The sequence below is a fragment of the Musca domestica genome, unplaced genomic scaffold (genome assembly GCF_030504385.1).
Source record: "Musca domestica strain aabys unplaced genomic scaffold, Musca_domestica.polishedcontigs.V.1.1 9, whole genome shotgun sequence".
Lineage (NCBI taxonomy): Eukaryota > Metazoa > Arthropoda > Insecta > Diptera > Muscidae > Musca > Musca domestica.
The window spans coordinates 11,585,832-11,613,549 of NW_026712435.1; the positions used below are offsets into that span (position 1 = coordinate 11,585,832).

The following is a 27,718-nucleotide window of genomic DNA, read 5'->3' on the forward strand; positions in this document are numbered from 1 at the left end:
TATATTCTTGATCAGCATAAAATTCTATGTCGATTTAGCGATGTCCGTCCGTCTATCCATCTATCCGTGTGTTCATCTGTGGAAATCACTCTAGCTTCCGAACGATATTAAGTAGATTGATGAAATTTTACTCTATATATTTGAGTCTGCAGGACTTTTGGTATTGAAAATGGGCCGTGCAGGTCCACGTTTTGGTATAGGCTCCATATGATGGTATCTCCCTATTTTCGGTATTTTGGTGATTTAAGCGATATTATTCACCGGAAATGTTTCAAACTTGTTATTTGAAGTTCGTAATGAATACTACAGCCTATGATAGAAAATTGTCTGTGCAGGTCCACGCCTTCATATATCCCCCATATAACGGCAACTCCCGATATTCGAATTTCGTACTGGAAGATACCAATGGGTACTACAGCCTTTGGCAAACATTTTTGTATGCAGGTTCAGATCTTCGTATAGCCCCCATATTACGGTATCACCCGATATTCGGTATTTTGATGATTTTAGCGACATTATTCACCGGAATTGTTTCAAATTTGGTATTTGAAGTTCGTAATGAATACGTCAGCCTATGACAGAAAATTGTCTGTGCAGGTCCACGTCTTCGTATAGCCTCCATATAACGGCACCTCCCGATATTCGGTATTTTGATGATTTTAGCGACATCATTCACTGGAATTGTTTTAAATTTGTTATTTGAAGTTCGTAATGAATACTACAGTCTATGACAGAAAATTGTCTGTGCAGGTCCACACCTTCATATATCCCCCGATATTCGGTATTTTGATGATTTTAGCGACATTATTTACCGATTTCTTTTCAAGGAACACGTCGTCCGTTAGACCCTAATATGACGGATACATTTGGTATTTGTAAGATTTTAACAAAATTTTTAACGAATGTTATTTTTTTCAAAATTGCTAAATTCGATCCAAATGATGGAGGGTATTCAAAGTTCGCCCTGGTCGAACTTACATCTTTTTTATTTGTTAGTACTCAAAATAAACAATTTTTTCAGTTTGACAATTTTTTTTAATCAAACGTCATCGTAATAAGTTTTCAGACTTTCAGGGTGTCACATATCATTAGAGTTTTTCCTTTTTCGTAAAGGATAATATGAAAAAGTTAACCTTTTACACCAAAAAGCCTCCAAAATCTTTAACACAAGTAAAACAATTGAACAATGAACCCACATCCAATTTTTCTGTCCAAAACTAAATTAACACCTCCATTTGTAAACCCTAGGAACCAACAGTGACCTCAATATGAAATATCAAAGTTTCAGCTCTATCCCTCCACCCAATTCCAAATTAAGTGACATTTAGTACACATATCCAAAACAATCTACAACTCTACATCCTAGACACCAACAATGATCCAAAATTAGTATCACTTTGTATTTATCGACAATTATAGTGTGCATTTGCAAAACCACCATCAGACCTCAATATAAAATGTCTGGAATCCAGTTCTATACATTCACTCAATACCAAATTTAGTAGCATTAATTTATTTTCGTACAGTTATAAACAATCAACATATTTCAATCTCAGATACCAACAGTAATCTTAATATCAAATTTCAGGATTTTAGCTTTTTAATTTCCCCCATTACCAAGTTTAGTACCATTGATTTCAATTATAGTACCCAAACCAGATCCTCCTCTCAACCACAGACACCAACAGTGGCATCCATATCAAATTTCGGAATTTCAGCTCTATCTCTTCAGCCAATGCCAAATTGAGTACTATGCTGTACACATTTTCAAAATCACCTCCATATCTCAAAATCAGATAACAGCAGAAACCTCAATATTAAATTTCGATATTCAGTCCCTAAAGAAGATTTTTTTTAAATGGAAACAGAGTTAACTGAAAACATTATACCCTCAGTCAGAAGATAGACAAAATTAAAGGCTTGAAGGATGGCCTTCTAACTTAATTATGCTATACCCATTAGGATATTGAAAATGTGATTTGGATTTCAGATAGGTCAGTATAAGAACCTATTTTAAAATTCAATATTTCATTCATCTATCATAAGACTACAGCAACACTTTTTATGGGTTTGAAATTATGTATTTTTTCACTTTTTCCTATAGCTTCCATATAAAGTTAGTAGATTTTGAGAATTTTAGCCACATTTTACAGCGAAATTGTTTAAAATTTGATATTTAACAGGGTAACCCTGGAAAAAAGGCTGATAAGACCTTAGTCACTTATAACGACATAACAGTGACTGATCCAAAGAGGTGCGCTCAGTATTTTAGCCGACAATTTGTGGAACAACCCGAGAGCGGTGGGCGAAGCGATTAGTACTACGTCTTATCAGACCGGAACGCTAAGTCATCCATAGCGTTGGACCCACGAAATCTTAATGGGATTTGAGTACCTGACGAAAGTTCTCAACCTTTCGCTAGCCACCCATATAGTTTCCGAAGCCTAAAAAGTTGGTTGGGTGGTCCCGCTACTGAAGTCAGGCAAGGATCCCAAATTCGCTTTTGTCGCCAGGCTTTACTCCACCCCAGCATTAGAGGAAGCTATCCAGTTGGATTCCGTCCACAATATAGTACCACAACAGCATTACAAGCCATTTCCACACATTTTAGTAGTGGATTGAACCAGTATAAGCCGTGTCATAGAACAGTGTTGGTAGCCCTTGATCTAATAAAGGCATTTGGCATGCCACACTCTTTGAGGATGTGCAGAAAACTATCCCCGGCCATGTTTGAAACGTCGAATAATCAACTATATGTGTGGACGCCAGTCGCACGAGGAATTCCGGAACAAGAAGTCCAACGCCCGTAGAGTAAAAAATGGAGTTTTCTAAGGTGAGGTCACACCTTCGGAACTGTTTAACTTCTATCTTTCCTGAATTCCTCCCCTTCCAGACGACATAGAGATCGTAACGTATGCGGATGACATTTTAGTCAAATGCTCTGTTCCAGAACTTTTTTTGCTCTGTTCCAGAACCGCAAGAATGTAAAACTTGTTACCTCGACAACCTTTCCTTTATGACATTGAAAATAATTGGGCTACCACTATTTTTTATTGGGAGTTCTTAATACAAAATACACTATTGCTCTGTTCCAAAACCTGCTAGAATGCAATTTTTTCGACACTTACAGACATATTTTCACAAGTGTAACTTTTAAGAGTTTGGCCTGCCCAAACTTATCTGCTTATAGCTTATCCATTTTTTATACCCTCCACCATACTATGGAGGGTATATTAATTTTTTCATACCATTTGTAACTCCTCGAAATACTCATGTCAGACCCAACAAAGTATATATATTCTTGATCAGCGTAAAATTCTAAGACGAGTTAGCCATGCCCGTCTGTCTGTCTGTTGTAATCACGCTATCTTTCGAACAAATTGAGATAGAAGGCTAAAATTTTGCACACATGTATATTTTGCCAGTAGGCAGGTTAAGTTCGTAAATGGGCCATGTAGGCCCAAGTTATCATATAGCCCCCATATAACGGCAACTCCCGATATTCGAATTTCGTACTGGAAGATACCAATGGGTACTACAGCCTTTGGCAAACATTTTTGTATGCAGGTTCAGATCTTCGTATAGCCCCCATATTACGGTATCTCACGATATTCGGTATTTTGATGATTTTAGCGGCATTATTCATCGGAATTGTTTCAAATTTGGCATTTGAAATTCGTAGTAGATACTGCATCCTAAGTCAAAAAATGAGCCATGTAGGTCCTCGTCTTTATATAGCCCCCATACAACGGAACCCCTCGATATTCGGTATATTGATGATTTTAGCAACATTATTTAACGGAATCGTTAAATTATTCGTTGGTATTTGAAGTTCGTAATAGATACTGCAGCATAAAACAAAAAATGGGCCATGTAGGTCCACGTCTTTGTATAGCTCCCATATACCGTACCCCCCGATATTCGGTATTTTGATGATTTTAACGACATTATTTACCGGGATTGTTTCAAAATTCGCATGTGAAGTTCGTAATGGATACTTCAGCCCATGCCAGAAAATTGTCTGTGCATGTCCACGTCTTCGTATAGCCCCCATATAACGGTACCCCCTATATTCGGTATTTCGATGATTTGGGCTACATTATAAACAGATTTTTCTTCAAGTTTCGCATTTAAATATTGTAATAACTTATGACAAAAGTTTCCTATGCAGGTCTACGTCGTCGTATAGGCATTCGGCATTTATTAGATTTTAACAGAATTTTTAACGGATTTTATTTATTTATTTATTTATTTTTTTTTTTTTGGGAATTGCCAAATCTGTACCAAATGGTGGAGGGTATTAAAAGTTCGGCCCGGCCGAACTTACAGTTTTTTTACTTGTTACTTTTGGCCCCGTATAAATTATTCTTGCACACATAGAATTAAAATATATTTTTGCCAAGGAAAGCCCTTTGCTCTCTACCATTATTTAGGGAGGAACTTGGGCTATTTGACCGAACCTTTAATAATAGCTTTGTAGGATTTTGAAAATATACAGCGACACGCACACTTGACGTTTTCCTAATAATGAAACCATTGACAAGTTACCCCATCTTTATTACCTACTTTAGCTTACATTTTATCACAATTTAAACACATCGAATTTAATTCGTAACTTTATTTTGCAAAAACAAAATATTGAATACAAAAGAAAAAAAGTAAAGAGGTTCAAAGTTAAGGGGGGAAATTCGAGTTGTATGTTAACTTATTAATAATTTAATTAACGAGTTGGGCAGTGGTAGGACTCACACACACGCGTGAATAAAACAAAAATTAAGAATACAAAAAATACACTTATATAACGGTACTTGGAGGTTAAGACTTAAAGTTATGATTAATGATGAGTGGGCTAGTTGTTACTTGGGTGTAAATCGATAGGAAAAAAATATTGGACTTAAAGAGTATTGTTGTTAAATTACAATGTGGCACGTTGACGTACGTATGTTGGCACGTACGTTGAATGGTGGAATTAGGATACATATATTTAGAGACTATCGATTCCTAACATTTACCGTTGGCGGGGGTTTTGGGGCGACATATTTTACTGCGTCCATTCACACCGTAAACAATGTTACAGGAGAAGGTGAAATAACCGCAGGTGGAGGATTTCGTGTAGTAGGTGGATTCGAAGTTCTTATTGTTTTCCGGAGGACTCTTTGAATTGTCCATGCTACCAGTTACGGATTTGGTTACAGTTACATAGCTGTCGGGCTTGCGGGGTGCCTTGGAGTCGGAGTTCTTTTCATCGGCTGTAATATTCACCTTATTCTCGGTCTTATGAGGCTCCAACGATTTGGTATGGAATTTCTTTTCAACGTTGACGGATCCACGGAAGCCACTGGGAACGATCTCTGTGGTTGAACGCATGGGATAGGTATGAACGCGACCATTTTGATTTTGTTCTACATTATATTTCTTTGTGGACTTTGGTACGGCTACTTGTTGTGTTTGTGTGGGTGATGATTGGGTGTGGGTGACGTATGGCGAAGGAATGTATGGTTTCTTAACTTGTGATTTGGCTGCATTGGCAGTTTTTGATTCGTCTTCTTCCATGCTGATGGGGGTCTCACTGTCGTTATATTCTTCTTCCTCGTATTCATCTTCATATTCGTCTTCTTCGGGTAAATTGGAATCATCGTCTAGTTTGTTGAATGGAGCAGCTGTCAGGGAGAGAGAAATGGAAATTATTGTCTAGGACTTGGAAATTATCCAATGAAATTACCATTACTGGGGGATTTGGGTTTAAATACGGCATTTTCTTCATCTACTTTATTTGCATTGACGGCTGTAAGGAGGGGAGGCAGGGATATAGAATAAGGTTATTTAATTTGCGACAAAGAAGGAAAAACAGTTAACAGTTCATTAAAACTTAGACCTTTGGCTTCTACAGAATTATCATGAATTATTTTTTTATTGGAGTCATACTGCGACTCTTATTTCCCCATCATTGATAAAAGTGGAGTGGGAACTGTTTGCAAATTATTTTTTTGTGGAAAACATTGACAAATCGATGAAAATTATCATCGCAAAATAAATTGTTTGTAGGTCTAGGATTTTGAATTAAAATGGTAGCCTCCATTTTTTATGGTATGTTAAGGTCTTACATTCAGTTTATTAAAAGGAGTAAATATATCTTAAATCGATACGGAGATAATATAAAGCTATTAGTTAAAAAAAAAAATTAATTGGATTTTGTTTTTACAGTAGGAGTAATCTAAAAAGGCTACTGAGGAGTCGAGTAATACCAAAAACTTCAATAACCAGTAAGGAAAGAAAACCGTAGAGAGGGCCAGCTTTCACTTGTGTGAAGTAAATCATACTAGTTACACTGTACGACAAAATTTAATCAGATTTACAGCCTCGGCCATGTCACTTTATTCAAAATATATTTTGACTTACGATATGATTATTCCAAATGTTGATTCTTAATGGAGAAGATATCGGAGGAGTGGGCCAATACTATCCACTTCTCATCTGAACTAATTCTGATATAAACTTTACCACGTGCCCGATTTATACTATATTGACAACTTCCTTCAGTTTATAGCAAATATGCGATAATTTTTGGAAAATATTGAAATAGACGTGAGGTCTCACTTCATCTAATACTGATACAAATATTGGGATGTCCAAAATGTAAAGGAAATCGGACATCTATTATCAATTTAAGCTTTTGTAGTGGAGATACGAGAATGAATGAGCCGATAAATTTCATATTTACATCAGATCTTTTGTTGAGCAAAATATTAAAATATACCAAATTTGACTGGAATCGCAAACTTGTTTTACAAGTTATGAGAAATATTTTAAATTGTAATATTTTGTGGAGGAAGGTACCAAAAGGAGTGGACCGATATTGCCCATCTCCTAACCCGATTTAAGCTTGATAAGCTTGATAATATGTAATGTGATAATGTGACGATGGACCAAGTTTGGATCAAATCGTATATTCCCTTCGTGCAGAGAGACAGACGGTCGGACGAACGGACGGACATCTTTAGATCGACTCCAAATTTGCTGAAACGGATTTGGTACAAAGGGTCTTAGGATCTAAAACCGTTATTTCGATGAGGCACGTTTTGGCCGTATCAAATGATACCCTCTGTAGTCATATGGCTGAGGGTATAAAAAGAAGACACGTGCATCGGAGTTTTGAAAGTTTACATTGCAAAGTAGCCTAAATAGAGCTGACAAATTTTCCTCTGTTCCACAGTTTTGGAGATTTTCGGATTAAGATTCTTAGGAATTCTTGCATTTTGGGTGTATAGTGTCTTCAACAATATTGCAGATGAAAACAAGTAAAAAAGCTGTAAGTTCGGCCGGCCTGAACTTTGAATACCCTCCACCATTTGAAACGAATTTGGCAATTTACCGTTAAAAATACTGTTAAAATATTAAAAACGACGACGTGGGCCTGCATAGGAAACTTTTGCCATAAGCCATTAAAATATTAAATGCGAAACTTGAAAAAAAATCGGTGAATAAAGTAGCTAAAATCATCGATATAGGGAGGTACTATTATTAGGCGGTAATACCAAAATGTGGACCTGCACAGACATTTTTCGTTTGAATTTGAAACAATTCCGGTGAATGATGTCGCTAATATCATCAAAATACCGAATATCGGGAGGTGCCGTTATATGGGGGCTATACGAAGACGTGGACCTGCACAGACAATTTTTTGTCTTAGGCTGTAGTATTTGTTACGAACTTCAAATACCAAAATACGGAATATTGGGAGGTACCGTTATATAAGGACTATACCATGTTCAATACCAAAAATCCTGCAGACGTAATATACATTTGAGTAAAATTTTATCAATCTACTTAATTTCTTTCGGAAGCTAGAGTGATTTCCACAGACGGATAGACGGGCGGACAGACGGATAGACGGACGGACATCACTAAATCGACATAGAATTTTATGCTGATCAAGAATATATATACTTTGTGGGAACTTAAATGTATATTTCGAGGTGTTACAAACGGAAGGACAAAATTAATATACCCTCCATACTATGGTGGAGGGTATAAAATAGGAAATGGAAATAGAGATTTCATTTCTTTGGTGACTTATATTGAAATTTTACGAAGAATATTTTTGTCTTTGACGTCATCCTTCTAACATGACGCTTTGTTGGAGATATTTGCACAAACTCTCTCAAGGTACGGCTTTAATCCTAAAATGTGTTTTAATATACATGAATTCTTGGCGTTTAGGTAGGATCTAGAGTATTGACATCTTCTAGGACCTATAGTAGAATTTTATGACAAATAATTTTATAAAATATCTTGACTTGCTATGATCCCGTTTAAGGGAGTTTTTAATCGCATTTTAGAAAAGGACGTTTTTTTTTCTCTTCTATATTGTCGAAGAAGGATTCTTAATCCGAAAATTTCCAAGGGTATTAAAGAAAGGGGAACTTGACTTTGCGATGCAAAAAACGCTGATATACGTGTCTTCTATTTTCAGCTCTACTTTCATAATCTGTCGGAAATTCCCGTAATTCTTTTTTTGTGTTGAACAGATTGTTACACTGGGCAAAGAAAAAAATGCAGGACATAATCGGTATATTATGAAATTAGATATAAAATAAGAAGACACATGTCACGGTGCTTTTAAAGGTATCATCGTAATGGAACAAAAATGGAGGAGGCAAGTTCCAACCTCTTCCATATCTTTTGCAATTTTCGGATGAAAATTTCTCGAGGTCTATATATGAGGTCTATATAAAAACGTGGACCTACATTGATTATATTCTGCAAGGACTAGTTCCTCATATTAAAAACAAGAAATTTGTGAAATGAGATGGGAAATATGTTTAAAACTTACAAAATCTTTGAAATTGCCACCAAAATTGGACCGACATGACCCATCTTTTCAAATGATGAATGAACCACAATATAATTTTTGAAGTTTTATGTGGCTTTAATGGATTCTGTTTAAAGGCTGTTTCAGCTATTAAAAAACAAAAGACCGGTTTGGTGAATCGCTTGAAGGTTAAAATTTTCGACTAAAATAATCCTCGTATTATTATCAGCAATATTTTTGAAGACAGAAAATGTCAAATATGTAAAGTTTTCGGGAACTTTTAATCCGTAAATTGCAAAAAATGTCTAAATAGGTCACTTTGCGATGTAACCTTTAAAACTCCAAGACACGTTCTACACGAATTTTGAATTTTATCGCAATGTAATATTGAACGTGTATTACGGCTTTCTAAATTTGAACTGATTCTGAACAAATGCGGGAAAGGTATTTCCAGGCTGCATCCGATATTTGGTTGCGAATATAATTTCTTTAGAGTGCACGGCTTTGAGAGGCTTAAATGGTATTTTCTACACATTCTATCAAAAGGGTGGAACAATAGATATATAAAATTTCTTTAGCACACAGCCTGTATCATAGAGCCTCTTAAGCTATTAGTACGCACGTCACTTTTGTCATAGGAATATAAGTTTGCAGATATAAATCCCAAGTACATAATTAGGAAGTGAAAAGTGGGAGAACCTTGGTATGTGGGGGTTAGGATTGCTCGCTCAACTAACCTTCTTTAGGGGTCTGTCCTGATTTCAATTGTAAATCGGGTATGGCATCAGATTCTGAAGTGAGAGCAGTTTGGGGATTGTACATGGTGTCGACACGATCAGTTACTCTGTAAATACAAGAAACATAACGTCCAGTTAGCAACAATTGACCTCAACGTGATAAAGATCAATATTACGCTTCAGTGTTTCCAAACTGGCTGATGGTATTGAAAAGTTCCCTGTTTTGTTCGCGGTAGGTGGCTACTTGTTCCTTGGTTCCAGAAGCAGATTGAGCGGCTCCATGATAAGAAACACCAAATCTGAAAATAAAAGATCATTGTTAATGAATCATAATCACCGTGCGTAATAACTCTCTGCCTTACTTGGATGTGCCTTGAATCTGAGATTGACTTTGGCCGGAATGAGAACCAGATTGAGCAGAAGCCTGACCGCCTCCTGTTGATTGAACAATTTCATCATCTTGTCCAGGACGGAAACCAATTTGAGCCTGTGATGATGTTTGTCCGGGTCCACTGGACTGAGCATCGGCTAGGCCACCCTTGTCATTGGCTTGGACCTTTACGGGAAAAAAAGTCATAATTTTATTGACACACTTTCTCCAGGAATGGCCATTCATTCTAATATTACCTCGCTTTGGCTTTGATGGATTAATCCACCGCTCTGTGAAGAAGCCTTGGTTCCACCATCTTTCTCATTGACTTGTACTTGAGCCTGAGACTGGGCGGCACCACCTTGACCTTGTGACTGACTCATGGCACCTTCTGCACTACCGGTGACTTGAGAGCTGGCAGAGCGGTCATTGTCCGAGGTCATAGCGCTGGCACTGAAGGAACCAGTGGAACTGTAAGTACCTTGAACTTGTGTCTTGGCAGTACCACCGTTCTTCTTGCCTTGAGCACTGGCCGCAGCCTGACCATTGCTGATCGAGGATTCAGCTTGGGAGAATGCATCATCAGCACCGACTGAACCGGAAGCTAAAATTATTTTTTTTTTCAATTACACACACTTCATAGCCAATTTTATTAGAGGACACCTACCCAGAACACCAGATAAGTCTCCGGTTGTTTGAGCTCCAGTGCCAAATGCCGATCCTGGTTGAACTATTTGCTGAGGTCCTTGTCCGCCATATGCTGGACCGACGCCGACGCCGCCTTGACCAACACCTCCAGTTGGGCCATAAACACCAGGTTGGTAACCAACACCAGTACCAGAAGGAGCACCTGGTCCAACTTGATAACCAGTGGAGGCTCCAGGTTGAACACCTGTACCTGGTTGATATCCACTGCCGGCACCGCCTGGCTGAACACCAACTCCGGGACCAACAGATCCTCCAGGACGAGTTTGATAAGCAGCTCCTGTACCGGGCTGACCTCCTGTGCCAGGTTGGTAACCAGCACCTTGTTGCGTTCCAGTTGGATAACCAGCTCCAGTGCCAGGTTGAACACCAGTTCCAGGTTGATATCCAGCTCCTGCACCTTGTCCAACTCCGGCTCCAGTTGGGTATCCAGCAGCCCCAGTTCCTTGTTGAGCACCAATTCCTGATTGGACTCCGGTTCCCGTTGGATATCTAGCAGAACCTGATCCTGGTTGAACTCCGCCTCCAACTCCCATTCCACTTCCTGTTGGGTAAGCGGCGCCAGTGCTAGGTTGAACTCCTGCTCCAGTTGGATATCCGGTAGACACTGTGCCTTGTTGAACTCCAGTTCCTGATTGTACTCCAGCTCCTGTTGGATATCCACCAGAACCAGTTCCTGGTAGAACTCCGCCTCCAACACCCATGCCAGCTCCTGTTGGATAAGTAGCGCCAGCGCCTGGTTGAACTCCAGCTCCTGTTGGATATCTGGCAGCACCAGTTCCTGGTTGAACGCCAGTACCTGGTTGAACTCCAGCTCCAGAAGGATATCCAGTTGTTTCAGGTCCTTGTTGTACTCCGGCTCCAGTTGGATATCCAGTTCCTTGTTGAACTCCGGTACCAGGTTGATAACCTGCGCCTCCAGTTACTGGTTGATAACCAACTCCGCCTCCTGGCTGTACGCCAGTTCCTGGACGATAAACACCACCAGTTCCGGTTTGAGTGCCAGTACCAGTTCCAGGTTGGTAACCTACGCCAGTTACTGGTTGATAACCAGTTTGAGTTCCAACACCTTGTTGATAACCCGCTCCCATTCCCTGTTGAACTCCAACTCCAGTTTGCATGCCAGCACCAACGCCAGTTCCTTGTTGACCAACTGCTCCGACTCCAGGTTGTAGGCCGGTTCCGGTTCCTGTTGGGAAAACACCAGTACCATATCCTGGTTGAACACCAGCCCCTTGTTGTTGACCTGGTCTTTGTTGGCCACCTACACCTTGTTGCACACCATAGCCAGGTTGACCTGGTCTTTGTTGTACAATTTGTTGAGGTCCAAAGCCCGGTTGAGTTGTTGTTGGTCTTCTTCCTGAGCTTGGTTGGCCATAAGATGGTGCGACACCAGCGCCAGTTCCAGTTTGTTGAGGAACAACTCCTAAATATGACATGTTGTTGTTAAATAAAATGTCTCTAGGAAAATATTTTAACAAGTACCTGGTTGTCTGAGTTGTTGTCCTGGTACGTACTGTTGACCAGCTCCAGGTTGGAGTCCTCCAACACCAAATTGACCAATTCCGGGACCTTTATGTATATTTAAGTACATTAAAATGTATATTTTTCAAAGTTTAGAACTTTAATTACCTTGAGGTTGAGCATAACCTGGTCTTCCCTGACCTTGTCCAAATCCAGGTCTAGATACACCTTGTGAGGGGAGTGTTGGTCTACCCATTCCAGCAGAAGGCTGTCCGGGTTGAACTAAGCCTGGTCTACCACCAGAAACTTGTTGAACAGGTTGTCCATAACCTGGTCTTCCTTGTTGACCAACACCTTGTGTGCCAAAGCCCGGTCTGACTGCGCCAGCACCAAATCCTGGTTGTTGAGGTGTTCCGTAGCCTTGTTGGCCAATTCCAGGCTGTCCCACTTGACCTGGCTGACCATACAATTGTTGGCCAACGCCAGGTTGAGTCTGTCCAAATCCTGGTCTTTGTTGGCCATAGCCTGGTTGGCTTCCTGATGGTTGTACGCCACTAACTTGCCCAACACCTTGTTGTTGTCCAGGTTGACCAAAACCTGAAGGTCCCTGTTGACCATAACCAGGTTGCGTTACACCTTGAGAACCGTAACCAGGTTGAGATAATCCTTGTTGTCCTGTTCCTTGCTGCTGACCATAACCTGTTTGACCAACACCTCCGTATCCTGGTTGGGTGATTCCTTGTTGTCCAGTGCCATGTGGCTGCCCAACACCAGGTTGACCAATTCCACCATATCCCGGTTGTACTACTCCCGGTTGTTGTCCGAAACCAGGTTGACCTGTACCTTGCTGGCCAAAACCTGGTTGACCAACACCTTGTTGTTGACCGTAACCTGGTTGACCCGTGCCTTGCTGTCCAGGTTGAGCTACACCGGGCTGTTGACCATACCCTGGTTGACCTGTGCCTTGTTGTCCTGTTGGCTGAGCAACACCTCCATATCCCGGCTGTTGACCAAAGCCTTGTTGTCCTGAAGGTTGAGTTGCTCCACCATACCCTGGTTGTTGAGCAAAACCTTGTTGACCTGTTGGTTGGCCAACACCACCAAATCCTGGCTGACCGGAACCTTGTTGTCCTGTTGGTTGAGCAGCACCACTATATCCTGGCTGTGTAACACCTTGTTGTCCAGTCGGTTGAACAGTGCCTCCATAAATGGGTTGCTGTCCAAAGCCTGGTTGAGCAACACCCTGTTGTCCAGTTGGTTGAGCAGCGCCACCATAACCTGGCTGTTGTCCAAAGCCGGGTTGTCCCGACCCTTGTTGTCCTGTAGGTTGAGTAACACCACCATAACCTGGCTGTCCAGCACCCTGTTGTCCCGATGGCTGACCAACACCTCCTCCATAGCCGGGCTGTTGTCCTACACCTTGTTGGCCATAGCCAGGTTGACCAGCTCCTTGTTGATCATATGTTGTGCCGTAGCCGGGCTGTGCTGATGTTGGCTGTTCCAATCCCTGTTGACCCAATTCAAAACCGGGCTGACCAGCTCCTTGTTGTCCTGCTCCGATTGGGACATAACCTTGTTGACCACCAACTAGATCTTGTGGAGTTTGCCCAGCCGAAGGCTGTGCTGCTCCAAAATCTTGTTGTCCACCAACGCCTTGTTGTCCAGCTCCACCAAGGTCAGCACCTGTAGCACCAGGTCCATATGTTGCACCTTTTATGAAAAATGAATTATCCACATACAAAAAGAACTTCTAACAATTGCTTTAGTTATCTATTTCCACATTACCTGGCTGTCCATATTGTCCTTGTGGTCCGGGTGAAATGATTTGTCCTACTCGAAAATATAAAGTGATTATTAATAAAGTCTGATTAAATCAAACGAAATCATACCTTGAGTATCGAACTGTCCACCACCAGGTTTACCAATAAGAGAAGATGGTGTACCATCTGTGTAGGTAGTTGAGGGTTGATATCCAGCTCCTCCTATGCCTCCACCGTAAATCAAAGGATCAGGTGAGCCAGCATTATAATCTTAAACAATGTTAGTTAGTGAACGTTTTCAATAGTTAGCGATCATTCGATACCTACCATAAACAGTGCTTCCCGCACATTCTCCGCAATCGCCTACAGAGAATTGACTCTGAGCCTGACCCATACCGTGACTTCCGGCTGCAAATGTAAGAAATGTTTTTAGAAAAGTTTCGTGCAGATTTTTTAACAATTTTTTCCAACTTTGAAATAGAGCTCAATAAAATGGAAACCCCTTAACCTGTAACCTTTCTCAACTTACATACTGTTGATCGGGAGCCACTTTCATTAGCTTCTGCCTCAGCTTTGCCATCCTGTTCAGGTTTACCGAAATTTAAGTACTGCGACTGAGTTTGACCTCGCATACTGAGAAAAATCAAGAGTCTATTAGTACGTGTCTGTTTAAACCAGATATGTTTATAAATGTATTATTAAGGGTCAGGTTACACTTCATGTTAGAGTGACCAAATATATTAATTTAAACTATACTTCTAAAAGCTTCTAAGAGCATGATATAAATATGCTAGGGATAAATGTGGAAACGGCCGCTTTAGATACCTAACATGATGCGTAATCTGGCCTTAATTTGTATGGTAATTGTTTACTCACTAGCCTCTATTGCTTCTTTTTAATCTCTGAATGTCGTCAATAAATTCCACATTTTCATCGTTTGAGGAGCCCTGAAAGAGGTAAAATTAAGAGGTTATTTAAATATATATTTTACTTTTATGTTTTTATTTTGTTTGTAAAATTGAGAAGGAAATGTAATAGATCTATGGCTACTTTTGAGGATCATAGAATTACTTTCTGAGTCGATTTATGGAAGTCCGTCCGTCTGCTTGTCTGTATTTTTGTGAACAAAATGAAGTTCGCATTTATTGTCCGATAAAGATGAAATTTTCCATACATCAATTGTTTGGTCCAAGGACGAACCCTATTGAAATTAGTGATAATCGGTCCAAATTTAAATAAAGCTCCCATAAATATCTTCATCCAATTTAAATTTTATTGTGTGCCAAATGTGAATTCGGCCACAAGAATAATATTTGGTATCAGATAACAGGAATAGATCAGAAATATTAAATCTTCAAATTTCAAAGTTTCTCAAGATCGCATCATTGTTTGACATAGCTCCAATACAGGGTGAGATGAAAAAAAACTGCAACCAACTTCAAACTGCTCTCATTTCTCCGACAGCTGTTAAAATTATTCAAGTGACAGCTTATATGGTTCACAAGCATACAAAAACATTTTTTTTTCAGAAAAAATGTTATTCGTGATGGAATTCAACGTGATAGTATGATTTTCGTATATTTGGCTGGAAAACCACAAATGCCTATCTGGCACTCCAGAATTTAAATGTGAATAAATCTTTTGTGTCTCGTACCATCGCTCGTTACCGTGATACTGGTAGCGTAGACCGACGTCAAGGAAGTTGACGGAAGAAATCAGCAACATCAGCAGAATTGGTTCGAAAATTAAAGAAGCGATTAAAAATGGCTCGGGAGCTGAACATATCACAATATTCCATTCGGAAAATATTGAAAAATGAGCTCGGCGTAAAGTGAAGGAATTTACACCGCAACAGAAAGAAAGTAGACTCAAAAGAGCTAAAGAGTTTGGCCTAAAGTTTTTTTTCGAAATCTGGTTTTCTCCGATGAGAAAACATTCGTTGTCCAGCAGTTTTTAAATAAACAAAATGATCGTTTATACCTGCCAAAGAGGTCAGCTGAAAATTACCTTCTGAAAAGAGGTCAGAATAAATGCCGAATATTATCGCGAAAATATTCTGCAGGGTGTATTAAAACCTTGGTGTCAGAACAAATACCGAATATTTTCGCGAAAATTTTCTGGAGAGTGTATTAAAGCAAGCAAACATTTTGGCCGCAGACCTTCGACATTCCAACAGGACTCGGCACCATCGCACTCAGCACGCCACACTCAAGAATGTTTACAAAATGAGGTTCCTCGCTTCATTTCCAGCGCACAATTGCCACCAAAATCTCCAAATACCAATCCGTTGGACTATTGTGTCTGGAGTATTTTGGAAAGCAAGGTTGGCACTAAAAAATAACAAAGTGTCGATCACCTCAAGTAAGCGCTTTGCCGGGAATGGGCCAAAATACCGAAGAGCAACATTCGGACAGCGCTAGACGGTATCATTGGCCGTCTGAAGCCCATAATTCGTGCCGAAGGTGACCAATTCGAACAAATCTAAACTTATTTTAAAATTTGATGCTTTTTCCGCCATTTTTTGATTTGATTCAATAAAATTAAAAAAAATGTAAAAATTATGGCGTTCGACTTTGTTGCAGTTTTTTATCTCACTCTGTATACATGTATAACCGATATCCGGTTTATTGTGTTCCATATGTCTAATATCAGCCCACATGGATTGATTTTTAACACTTCCGACCGAATTCAGCATGGAAGCACTTCAAAGTTGGAGAAAATCGATTACGATAAAGCTAAGAAATTTTATCAATATCGGTTCAGATTTGAAAATAGACCCCATACATACATATCTTCATCCGGTTATTGTTCAACATATATGTATGTAATGTCAGACCAAATTGGATAGATTTTTTTACATTCAACCGAATTTTTCTATTTTGTGGAACTCAGTTCTAATATATATTTTTAATATAATCCTTCTCGAAGTAATATCATGCACTCTTTAACAATGTTATTTGGCATGAGAGGTAAAAATGCCCCTGTCAAAAGTCGATGAAAATTGAATAAACCTACTATATATTGGTTCCCTCTGAGACCTCTAAAATGTCTCTAAAGCCATGATATTTACTCAAATGAAGTTCATTGTTGGTATTATCTATTCCACATAAATTCCCAACATAAACTTTTTTGTTACGGGAGCTCTACTAAATATGCATAGTGGTGTAGGGTATCATATGGAAGGCCCCGCCTGACTTTTGACCTTTCTTTACAAGTTTTATTATATACGTATTAAATTCAATATATTTGTTACGCATACATGTGTATATTCTATATTAGGTCAAGGTCGAATTATGTGCTGTAATCAACCCTCATAGTCAGAGGAAATTTTCAATTTAGATCGATTAAAACAAAATAAAGGTTTAGGTTTTCAAATTTCACACATCCCATAATGTATCGGTCCACTGCTTCTATAGTCCAAGCCACTCGTTCGGAACTTTCCCCATAACAATGATAACGCAAGGCTAAGGGTATACAGGGTGAGATGAAAAAACTAAGCCACTCGTCCGTCAGCTGTTAAAATTATTCCAGTGACAGCTCATTATATATATATAGCGTACAAAAGCATTTTTATGAAAAATTTCCGGAAAAAGTAATTCGTGAGGGAATTCAAGCGTGATAGTGTGATTTCTTTGTATTTGACTGGAAAACCACAAGTGGCTATTGTTAGAGCACTCCAGCATTTAAATGTGAATAAATCTTTTGTGTCTCGTACCATCGCTCGTTACCGTGATACTGGTAGCCGAATTCGCACTCAGCACGCGCCACCCAAGAATGGTTACAAAATGAGGTTCATCGCTTCATTTCAGCGCAAAATTGGAAAGCAAAGATCACCTCAAGCAAGCGCTCGCCGGGAATGGTCCAAAATACCGCAGAGCAACATTTGGTCAGCTTATTCTAAAATTTGATGCTATTTCCGACATTTTTTGCTCTCATTCAATAAAATTTAAAAAAATGTAAAATTTATGACGTTTGACTTTGTTACATTTTTTTATCTCAACCTGTACATGTTAGGACTGCATAATCTGTTTCATGGGATACTTGTATGTACGCATATAAGATACAAGTTTCTTATAAAAAAAAAAAAACACGGAAAGAAAACAAATTGAAGTTTTTAATGAGTTTCTTATTTGTCTTCTCTGCCATAATATGTCCTTTGAAATTACAGTTACAGTGTAGTTAAAATAAATTTTCAAGAATACATTTTTGGTCAATTTTAAAATCAGAACCACATAAATATTGCAGAATTAGTGGATTTAAAAAAATACGCATGCTCTCCTCAAGATTTAAAATTTTGGACTCATTTGTTATAGGGAAGCTTATGTCACTCATTTTCACTCTTAGAGCGAACTTTTGCTCTATTTTGAGCCGTTCTGCTCCCACTCTAATTTTTCAAACAGGAGTGACTCGGAAAATGAAAATGAGCAAATCTGTAACCTGGTCAATTTTTAGCGAAACAAAAACGAATCAACCCAATTTCTGATACCTCTTGTAAGGAAAAGTGCATACAGCAGAATGCGTTCTTCTTGGATAGATGCAAGGGGTAATGGAAGGGGCAAGGAGTAGGCTATAAAAACTATGCAAGATTTCCCATTCACTGGCTTCAAATAGTTTTTGATTGGCATTGCAAAATGTAGACTACCATTTTCGTGATGGTAGATTATGTTCTCGTGTATGATCGAATATTCTGATTGCCAATTATTGATTTCTATCTTCAAACCGCTTAATTGTGTTTGGCGTCTGATCAGACTTTAAAAACTCATAATATATTATTGGTAGCGCAGGGCGTATGTAGTTATCATTACTTTTGAGATACTGGTAATGCAAAGGGTTTTGTATGGCCTATGAGGTATAATTACTTTTTGGCGTAGCTCCCATATAGCTCCCATATTGCCTTTCCTACTGATTTCAAGTAATTCAAACGTCTTCATTATATTTTCAACGGGATCACCTCATCATGGTCATGTTCTGGGTAGGTAAAAACTTCCCGCCTATTTCACGGTGGAGTACGTTAGAAATTCTTGTGAATTTAAATATTTCTATTTTAAAATCTAATTCAAAATGTTTGTTCTAACACTTAAAACTGATTATTTCAAATAAAGTTCAATTTTTAATGTCAACTTTATCGCTGAGACCTACTTAGATTCTTGTGAGACGCTTCACTGATTCTAGTTCTCTGTTCTTGCTGTTGTTTTTATTGTCATTCGTTGATTTAAAGTTTTGGCTTGAATTCATATTTCAAATATGACCTTGGAGAATAGATTTATATAGTGGGCCATAAAAATATGTGTTGGCGCTTATCAAAAATCTTTGTAATTTCCTGAAGATTGACGATGAAACGGAAGTTCATAAAAATAAAATTTATTAGTTTTTTTTCTATTTTCTTCGTGTCTTAATATGTGTACAAATTTACGTACATATATTTGTATGGTTATGTAAAATTGTAAATAACACTGGGAAACACAAACAAGTAAAAAAGAACATTAAGTTCGGCCGGGCCAAACTTTTAATACCCTCCACCTTAGGGTAAAGGAAACATTAGAAGAAATGTGGCAAAAACCATCAAAATACCGAATATCGGGAGGTACCGTTAATGGGGGCTATACCAAATCGTGGACCCATACATGCAATGTTTCGCCACCGGAGCTGGAACCCATTATGACCAACAAATACCATTTTTCAGCCAAATTCGTGAAAAAATGTGGCATAAATCATCAAAATACCGAATATCGGGAGGTACCGTTATATGGGGGCTATACCAAATCGTGGACTCATACATGCAATGTTTCGCCACCGGTGCTGGAACCCATTATGACCTACAAATACCAATTTTCAGCCAAATTCGTGAAAAAATGTGGCATAAATCATCAAAATACCGAATATCGGGAGGTACCGTTATATGGGGACTGTACCAGAACGTGGACCGATATATCTCATTTTCAATACCAACCATCCTAGACACAACACAAATTGCTCTGCTTATTATGGGGTCTACGACGAATATTTAAGGATGTTACAAACGGAATGACAAAGTTAATATACCCTCCTTTCCAAGGTGGAGGATGTACAAATAATTGCAGAGGGAAAACTAGTAGATTGTGAAAGAAGTGCTAATAAGAGTAGATTACAAATTAAGCTAAATAGAGGGAGAAGGCCTCTAAATCTTCCACTTTTTTTCAATTTTGGGATTAATATTATTATATTTCTTAGAATTCTTACATTTTACGCATATACTGGATAATTTTAGTCATCTATTTTAAATATCAAGGGGTTCTTTTTAGCCTTGAAAAAAACTACACTAAGTCCTAGAATAAATCAGAACTCTAAATCTGAACTAAGCGCCAGTAATTTGAAAATATGTAAAACACATTTCTTTATTACTTATAGCGAAATGTTATGAAGAATAATTTTATCTTTGGCGTCATCATTTAAAAATGACGTTTTGCAGGAACTCATGACGTACGACATTAATTCTAAAGAGGTATTTTTAATATTTGTAAACTTCTGGCGCACCGCGGTTTTCCTACTCAAAACCATAATTTTTCGTCTACTTTCTTTATGGGATTCAATAGTAAACTTATTGAAACCGGAAATGGCGAAGCTATGTCTTTTGCACCAGAATTAATAAACTAGGACATCTAGAAGAAACAGTCTCCCGGGATAAGACAATGTGTTTCTCCAGTAAAGTCAAGAAGCATTTGGAGTAATCCTAATCCTTAACGATAGAGCAAATCAATCTGTATAAGGACAATAGGTTAAATTATTAAATTAGACCTATTCTAGCATACGAATCAATAGTTCGGTGAACAGCAATGGTTAAAAAATGCAAAATCAAAATCTTGCAGAAAATATTAGTTGTCTGGGCATCTGCGGAGCAATAAGGATTACACCAATAGAATAGAGCCAATAGAAATTCGGATTAGGTATGACGATCAATAGTTATACAGGTCACTATAGGAGATTTAAAATTAACGATTTTTATCGGTAACTCAACAATGAGTTAGAGAATCCCACTACAGGGTACAATGAAGTCAAGGTAGGGCTGTGAAACTAATTGATTTTATTTTTTTTATTTGCCTGGCTTAATATCAAATTAATTTGTGCTAATTTGGCACAAAAATTTGTATTGTGTCCAAGACGGTTGATATTGAAAGTGATTCACGGTCCATGTTTTTGTATACCCACCAAATAACGATACCTCTCGATATTCGGCATTTTAATGATTTTTGACACATTTTACCAAGAATTTGTTTAAAAATGTTGTAAGTAGTTCATAATGGGTTCTATCTCCGGTGGCAGAACATTTAATATCTAGGTCCACTTTTTCCTATAGCGCACATATAACGGTACCCACCGATATTAGGTATTTTGACAATCCTATCCACATTTCAAATTTGGTATTTAAGACTCACAATAGATAGAAATCTTTGTAGCATAAAATTGTCTGTAAAGGTTCGCGTTTTTTGGTATGGACCCCATATAACCATATAACGGCTTCACCCACATTATGGTTTCTTGAAAAGTTTAACTGCATTATCCAAACGGTCTTACTGGTATTTGTAGTTTAAAGTAGAACACGTTCGAATTCAAATACTTTCATATAATTATGTTTTATTTTACTGTTTTTTAAAGGGGAAACTAGATAACTTGCTTGGGGGTTGAAATTCGACCAAAATAATCTTCCGATTGTTGTCAGTAATATATGCGGAAAAATTAAGAATTACAAGGAATATAAATCCGATGATTTCAAATGTTTTAAAATTCAACTTTTAAGAACCATAATAAGTCTTTTGCATGAATGAAATTGACCATACATTAAATGTATCAAAGTGAACGCAGTTATGTGGAAAATATTGGTTCCAGATCTGTGAGGATTTTTCGAACAGATTTTAACAATAAGGACCACAACTTTTTAATTGAAAAGTAATACATTATTTATTTGCAATCCATCCATCAGAAATTAGAAAACAAACATTTATACTTGAAAACACTTATCCATATCATGAACGTTTCGATCTTTCTAGTCAATACAGTTTCACGTCTACAAACCCTTTACCGAGAATGATGGCGTTGTGAGGTATCACATGGTCGGTCCGGTCGACTTTTGGCTTACTTGTTATATTTAACAATTTTTAAAGGAGAATTTCTTCTTTAATCATAATGACAAAGCTATCCACCAGCTTTTACCGACCGAAATTTGAATCAAAGTTCTAACCACATTTGATTTGACAAAAACGTGCCTTATCGTAATGATGGTTTTAGACACTAGGTATCTTTGGGCCAATTCTATTTCAGGACACTTGGAGTCGATCTAAGGGTGTCCGTCTGCCTGACTGGTGCGCATGATAATTTTCGAAGGAAGTATCCGATTTGTTGCAAACTCGATACATCGTAATATTATTGTCAAACTTAGATCGAGTTCGGATATGGGTAATCGGCCCACTTCTTCAGGTACCTCCCCCACAAAAGGTCAAAATTGTTACAAAAAATGGACAATATCGGTCCAGTCCATCATTTACCTCCCAGACATAGGATCAATAGTTGATCTCATAAAATGCAAAGTAAACATCCGATACTTCTCAAATTTAACACATTCCAATAAACACAAAAGGAGCATCCGGCTATTTTCAAACTCTGCATATCCCAATATTTCGATCAACACAAGATCAGGTGTGAGGATGGAATAGGTCCGACAATTCCTTCTGAGTCAAAATTTGGATTTGTTATATATCCCATAATATGCGAAATAATCAACCGATTCTCTTTAAATTTCACATATCCCAATATTTTCACTAAAACAGGATCTGGTGCGAATATGATAGATATCAGCTTACACCTTCTGATACTTCTCCCGCAGAGGGGATCAATTTTCAATACTAATATCCCGCATAACATGTGAACCAAGACGGCAATTCTTTTCAAAACTAGTATATATATCTACACATTTTTCTCAGTCAGAGATCTGATGTGAATACGGAATTAATCTGCTCACTCCTTCTCGTAACTCCCCCATAAAAGGTTAAAATTATGATTAACAGTTATTCCCAAAAAAATTGGTTATATATCAGATTTTAAAATTTTGCACATCCCAATATCAATCAATAGTATTAGAGGAAGTGGGTATTTGGTCCACTAAATCTGGTACCTGTCAAGTCTGGAAGAAGTAATCGGCAAATTCCAAATTGGGCCCGTTGTATCATTTATATCAAAGTTATTTCAGATCAAAAGGGGATAAATAGTTCAGCATTGTGAATAATAATAATGTAAGTCAAAATATATGTTAATTAACTGACATAGGCTGAGGGTATACATCTATCGGCAAAACTGACAGATACTTTTTAACTTGTTCCATCGAAAATTGTTATTTTGAAATGATTGAATGATGAACAATATATATAAGAGCTATAACAATATCTGAACCGATCTTCACCAAATTTGACATACTAGCTTCTAGACTCAATTCGGTCATAAGTGCCAACATTTCATTTTGCCCATTAGACGTTTGGTGCACAATAAAAGGTAAATCGGACAAAGTTATATATGGGAGATATATCCAAATCCGAACCGATCTCGATAAAATTTAGCAAAGGTATTTCTGAGCTGTATTTGATATATTTCCCCAAATATTGTTGTTACAGAGTGCATATTACGACAGCGGAGGACTAAAATAACAAATCGGATGAACAATATATATTGGTGCTATATCTATTTTCAGCTTATTTTCAGGCCTAATTTGGTTGTATGTGCAAAATTCCATACTATTCGGGCTGATATTACACATGTGGTGCACAATAAGAGGCAAATCGAACGAAGATAAATATGGGAGCTATATCTAAATTTTGACAGATTATCTCCAGTATCAACAGGGTTCGTCCTTGGGCCAAACAAATGATTTGTGCAAAATTTCATCTGGATCGGATAATAAATACGAACTGTACTTAGTTCACAAAAATTCATGGACAGTCGAATGGACGGACATGCATAAATCAAATAAGAATGTGATTCTATGGAGATCATCAAAAGGAACTATGGGTCTATCTCGTTCCCTTTTGCCTTTTTCTGAACAAAGACATAATATCCGGACCACCTTGTGGTGTAGGGTAAGAAAAGGGTATCTTTAAAAATTAATTTTAATATTTCCTATTTGAAATGCCCACCAGATTTTCAAAAGCCCATATTATCTCAAAATACCAAATCACAGCCCATAATTTCTACATCTGGTGCCTATTCCAAATATGGCTATAATTTAAGTTTGGCTCGTTCTTACGACAAAATTTAACCTTTTACTGTTTTATTATTAGTTATGGCCAGGCTAAGAATTTGTTGACAGAGGTGTCTGCACCAAACCACTTGATTTAATTTCAATCCTTTCATAGTACAGGGTATATATATATTTTCACCATTCAGTTTTAATGTATGACAACTTGCTCCTGTATAAATGCCTTCATTGTTAACAAATTACAAATTACAATCTTTAACCTTATTCTTCACGATATTGGATTGTGTAAATACATATAAAGGCGGCTATAAAGGACTAAATGCTAAAATATTGTACATTTGTTCTTTACTAACTGCGAACATTGGTTCAATATGTGCACAAATGTTTATATGAATTGAAGTAATATGTTAATACCGAAACAGCTGCTGAGGGAGTTTTATTCTAGAATACGATTTCTTTCGAAAAAAAAAACTATTAATCTTAAGCTTTTCTCTTAGTTTTTTTTTTTTTTTTTTTTTTTTTTTGCTTTGGCGTCAGGATAGAAATTTTTTCCGCATTATTTTTTTCCGTATTCATGACTGTTCCTATGTTTTACACATGAAAATGTCAGCATATTTCATATTTTTAGTTAATTTTTTTCTTTTCATATTCCTCAGAGTTTTTTTTTTCTGACATTTACACTCTTTATTTGTCAATTTTGGGTATTACACATTTTACTTTCACTTTTGGTTTTCAAATGAAAAAAATATTACTATTTTTTATAATTCATTCACTTACAATTGTTGCTGCATTCGCACAAACGACAGCCAACAGTGCAACTCCCACTAGGCCCCAACGAAAGGCCTGCATTTTGACGACAATTGTTTGATGGGATAATGGGTGGGTATTGAACTTTCTTATATTTGTTTGGTAATAATTAGTTGATCACTTCGTAATTCGTTTAAAGTCTTTATTTTAGAGGTTCTTGACGTCGTCGTCAAAGAACGCCTTATTTCCGAATGAAACACCAGCAAACTAAAATGAGATCGAAAGGTACATTAATCACACCAACCAACTGAACTGAAATCTTCAAATAATCAACACAGGGCGATGTACATATTCCATTTAATCAATTATATTGTCATGTATGTATGTATAATTTTTTTTATTTCACTTCTTTGTATCACTAAAGAGCAAACATTTTCTCAGCACATATTTTTTAAAGAACATGAGCACATGTCCCCTTGTATTCTTAATAATCGCCAATATAGTGGAAAATCAAGATTTTATTGTTATTATTGTTAATGTTCTTGTTTTACTCTGGGCTTATCACTAAATTCACTTCTTTTTTGTTTATTTTTCAATTTTTTTAAGGTGGACAGTTTTGTCAAAGAGTTCGAACCAGAAATCTAGTTAATTTAGTTGATATATTTTTTAATAATGTATAAATCCTTTGGTAGTCCTTGCCACGGAATTTAGTTAGAACACATTCATATTGAATTTATTTTATATTTCAAAGCAATGAGGGTCAAAGAGGATATTCTTTTTTCTTTTTTTTTTTTTTTTTGTTACTTTTCAACGCAGGAATCTTCAGCGAATTCCTATGCTTCCGATCGCGACAACTGCTGGATTCCAAATAACGCACAATATTCCAAAGAGCTAAGAGCTGTACTTAAAGTATATTGAAATTTATTCAATTCCACATCGAACAGAATAAAGACAATTTCACAGATACTCTTCACACACAAACACCCACACGTACACACTCACACCCAAGATCAGGGCATGTGAGTACATAAACATTATTCTGTCGTAATAAATGACACTGTAAATATGCGTTCTGCCAATCGATTTATGTGAATATGTTTGTAGTGGGTCGATCTTCCAGCGACTACTCAATTACACACAGCAAGTACATGGATGGACTCACTTACGCTTCTCAACTTGGCACGCAATATCGCCCATCTCCCATACAAGATGGCCATTAGAGAATCGTACAGAGGGACAGGCAAAAGACATACTCGCCGGATGAATGGATGGATAGACCCTTTTGCCATTCAGCCCAAACAAAAAGTCGAACATCGTCGTCGTCATTACCACCATCGACCGCGATATTGGATTGAATATAAAAGCTCTTTATGGAAACAGAAATTAAATGGAGGGTGCGAAAATGATGGGACCACATCAAAGCACTTTGATCTTGTCAATCGATTACAATTTACAAGTGTTGATGTTTAAGCGATTTTCTTCATTTTAATCTTCCCAATTTTACGACTATTTTGAAATGTTTTCAAACACATCCGCTGTGGATGAACGCTTAAGAATTGTCCCATTTAAATTATTTTGAATTTAATTTTTTCATGAGGGGAAAATAAATGACCTTAAATTAAATTAAATTTTTAAGTATTTTCTGAATTACAGCGACATCTTAGAAACATTAAAATAATTGATGAGTTATGACATACTTTGATCAACAACAGGAATAAACAGAATGATAATTTTCAATCCCTGAATCGGGGAGTTGACATTGTCGGCCTACAGATTAGTCGAGGAGAAAAGACAAACATTGGCCATTAAATCAATGGCCGTACTTCTTCTTCCTGGGGATGCGGAGATTAAAATTTCACTAAAAGTGCAGTGATTTTGAAATAACTATATTTGTTTATTATTAAAAAAATATAAAAATATGATCAGTAGTGGAATTCTTTAACTAATTTTTTGGGTTACCAACAAATATCGGTAATATTAAAACGCAAAATTATGAATGAAAAGTGTAAATTAAAGTTGACAGCACTTTTGCTATAGGAATGTTTCATTTAGGTTGCTAACTTTCATTAGTAACTTAAATTATAAGCATTTAAATTTTACCGATTTTTGTCGGTTAGAGAATCCTACTACCGAGCAGTGTTTGTTTTATTGAAAGAATTATAAACCGACATGTTTCATACATATTTTCCAAATCTTTTTATATGATGAATATGCAATACACATACCCCAAATATATGAAAAACTTGAAAGTCGGCTTTGACCGACCGGTTTCAATTCGGGGATATATTTTTTTTCTTTCGAAATTGCGTTTTTTGACACTTTTGAGTAGATGAGAGATGTGTTTTGCACGATATTCCACTGAAATGTAGATGCTCGCATGTAGATAGTTATACCTCCGATCTCTGATTTTATACGTAACATCTGAAAGCTAAGTGTAGGCTAGATGTAAAAACAAGTAAAAAAACAACGAACTTTTAATACCCTCCACTATTTGGAAGGAATCTAAAAAATTAAAAAAAATCCGTCGAAGAAGACGTATATCCGCATAAGTATTTTTTTGTGGGCTTAGTGGACTTAGAATTTTACGCTGATCCAGAATATATACAGGGTGAGATAAAAAAAAACTGGAACAAAGTCAAACGCCATAATTTTCACATTTTTTTAAATTTTACTGAATCGAAGCAAAAAATGTCGGAAATAGTATCAAAATTTAGAATAAGTTTAGATTGGTTCGAATTGGTCCCCTTTGGCACGAATTATGGCCTTCACACTGCCAATGAAACCGTCACACGCTGCCCGGCGAAGCGCTTGCTTGAGATGATCGACACTTTGGTATTTCTTAGTGCCAACCTTGCTTTCCAAGATACTCCAGACATAATAGTCAAACGGATTGATATCCGGAGA

At 37.3% G+C, this 27,718-nt stretch overlaps 1 protein-coding gene and 1 long non-coding RNA gene across 8 annotated transcripts in view; one reads left to right on the plus strand and one right to left on the minus strand.

Annotated features, from left to right (window-relative positions):
• Nucleotides 1-4,603: 4,603 nt before the first annotated feature.
• On the minus strand, nt 4,604-26,117 carry LOC101887251 (fibroin heavy chain). Of its 6 annotated transcripts, none has more exons than XM_059131570.1 (16): nt 25,981-26,117; nt 24,845-25,081; nt 14,725-14,795; nt 14,378-14,481; nt 14,176-14,256; nt 13,978-14,118; nt 13,874-13,918; nt 12,257-13,798; nt 12,110-12,196; nt 10,587-12,050; nt 10,177-10,523; nt 9,912-10,105; nt 9,726-9,848; nt 9,550-9,656; nt 5,723-5,785; nt 4,604-5,660 (listed from the first exon to the last, which is right to left on the minus strand). In XM_059131570.1, the coding sequence occupies exons 2-16, from the start codon at nt 24,914-24,916 to the stop codon at nt 5,002-5,004; spliced, it is 5,100 nt and encodes a 1,699-aa protein (XP_058987553.1). In that variant the 5' UTR covers nt 24,917-25,081; nt 25,981-26,117; the 3' UTR covers nt 4,604-5,001. The 6 variants fall into 6 exon arrangements, with proteins under 6 accessions (XP_058987553.1, XP_011295152.1, XP_011295157.1 ...); XM_011296850.3 differs by lacking the exon at nt 25,981-26,117 and adding an exon at nt 25,619-25,753; XM_011296855.3 differs by lacking the exons at nt 5,723-5,785; nt 25,981-26,117 and adding an exon at nt 25,619-25,753.
• Nucleotides 24,854-27,718, plus strand: part of LOC109613913 (uncharacterized) — a 53,296-nt gene continuing 50,431 nt past the window's right edge. The window contains exons 1-3 of one of the 2 annotated variants that reach the window (XR_002195267.2): nt 24,854-24,946; nt 25,014-25,191; nt 25,919-26,009. This is a non-coding gene — a long non-coding RNA (uncharacterized LOC109613913). Of the gene's footprint in view, nt 24,947-25,013; nt 25,192-25,918; nt 26,010-27,718 lie in introns of those variants that run through there. The other variant, XR_009344190.1, reaches the window with a different exon arrangement.

Coding starts and splice junctions, on each gene's coding strand:
- LOC101887251 (XM_059131570.1), bottom strand. CDS start 24,916: ATGCAGGCCTTTCGTTGGGGCCTAGTGGGAGTTGCACTGTTGGCTGTC. Junction 10,106..10,176: donor TCCATCAAAGCCAAAGCGAG/GTAATATTAGAA, acceptor TTTCCCGTAAAG/GTCCAAGCCAATGACAAGGG. Junction 9,657..9,725: donor CAGTTTGGAAACACTGAAGC/GTAATATTGATC, acceptor TTGTATTTACAG/AGTAACTGATCGTGTCGACA.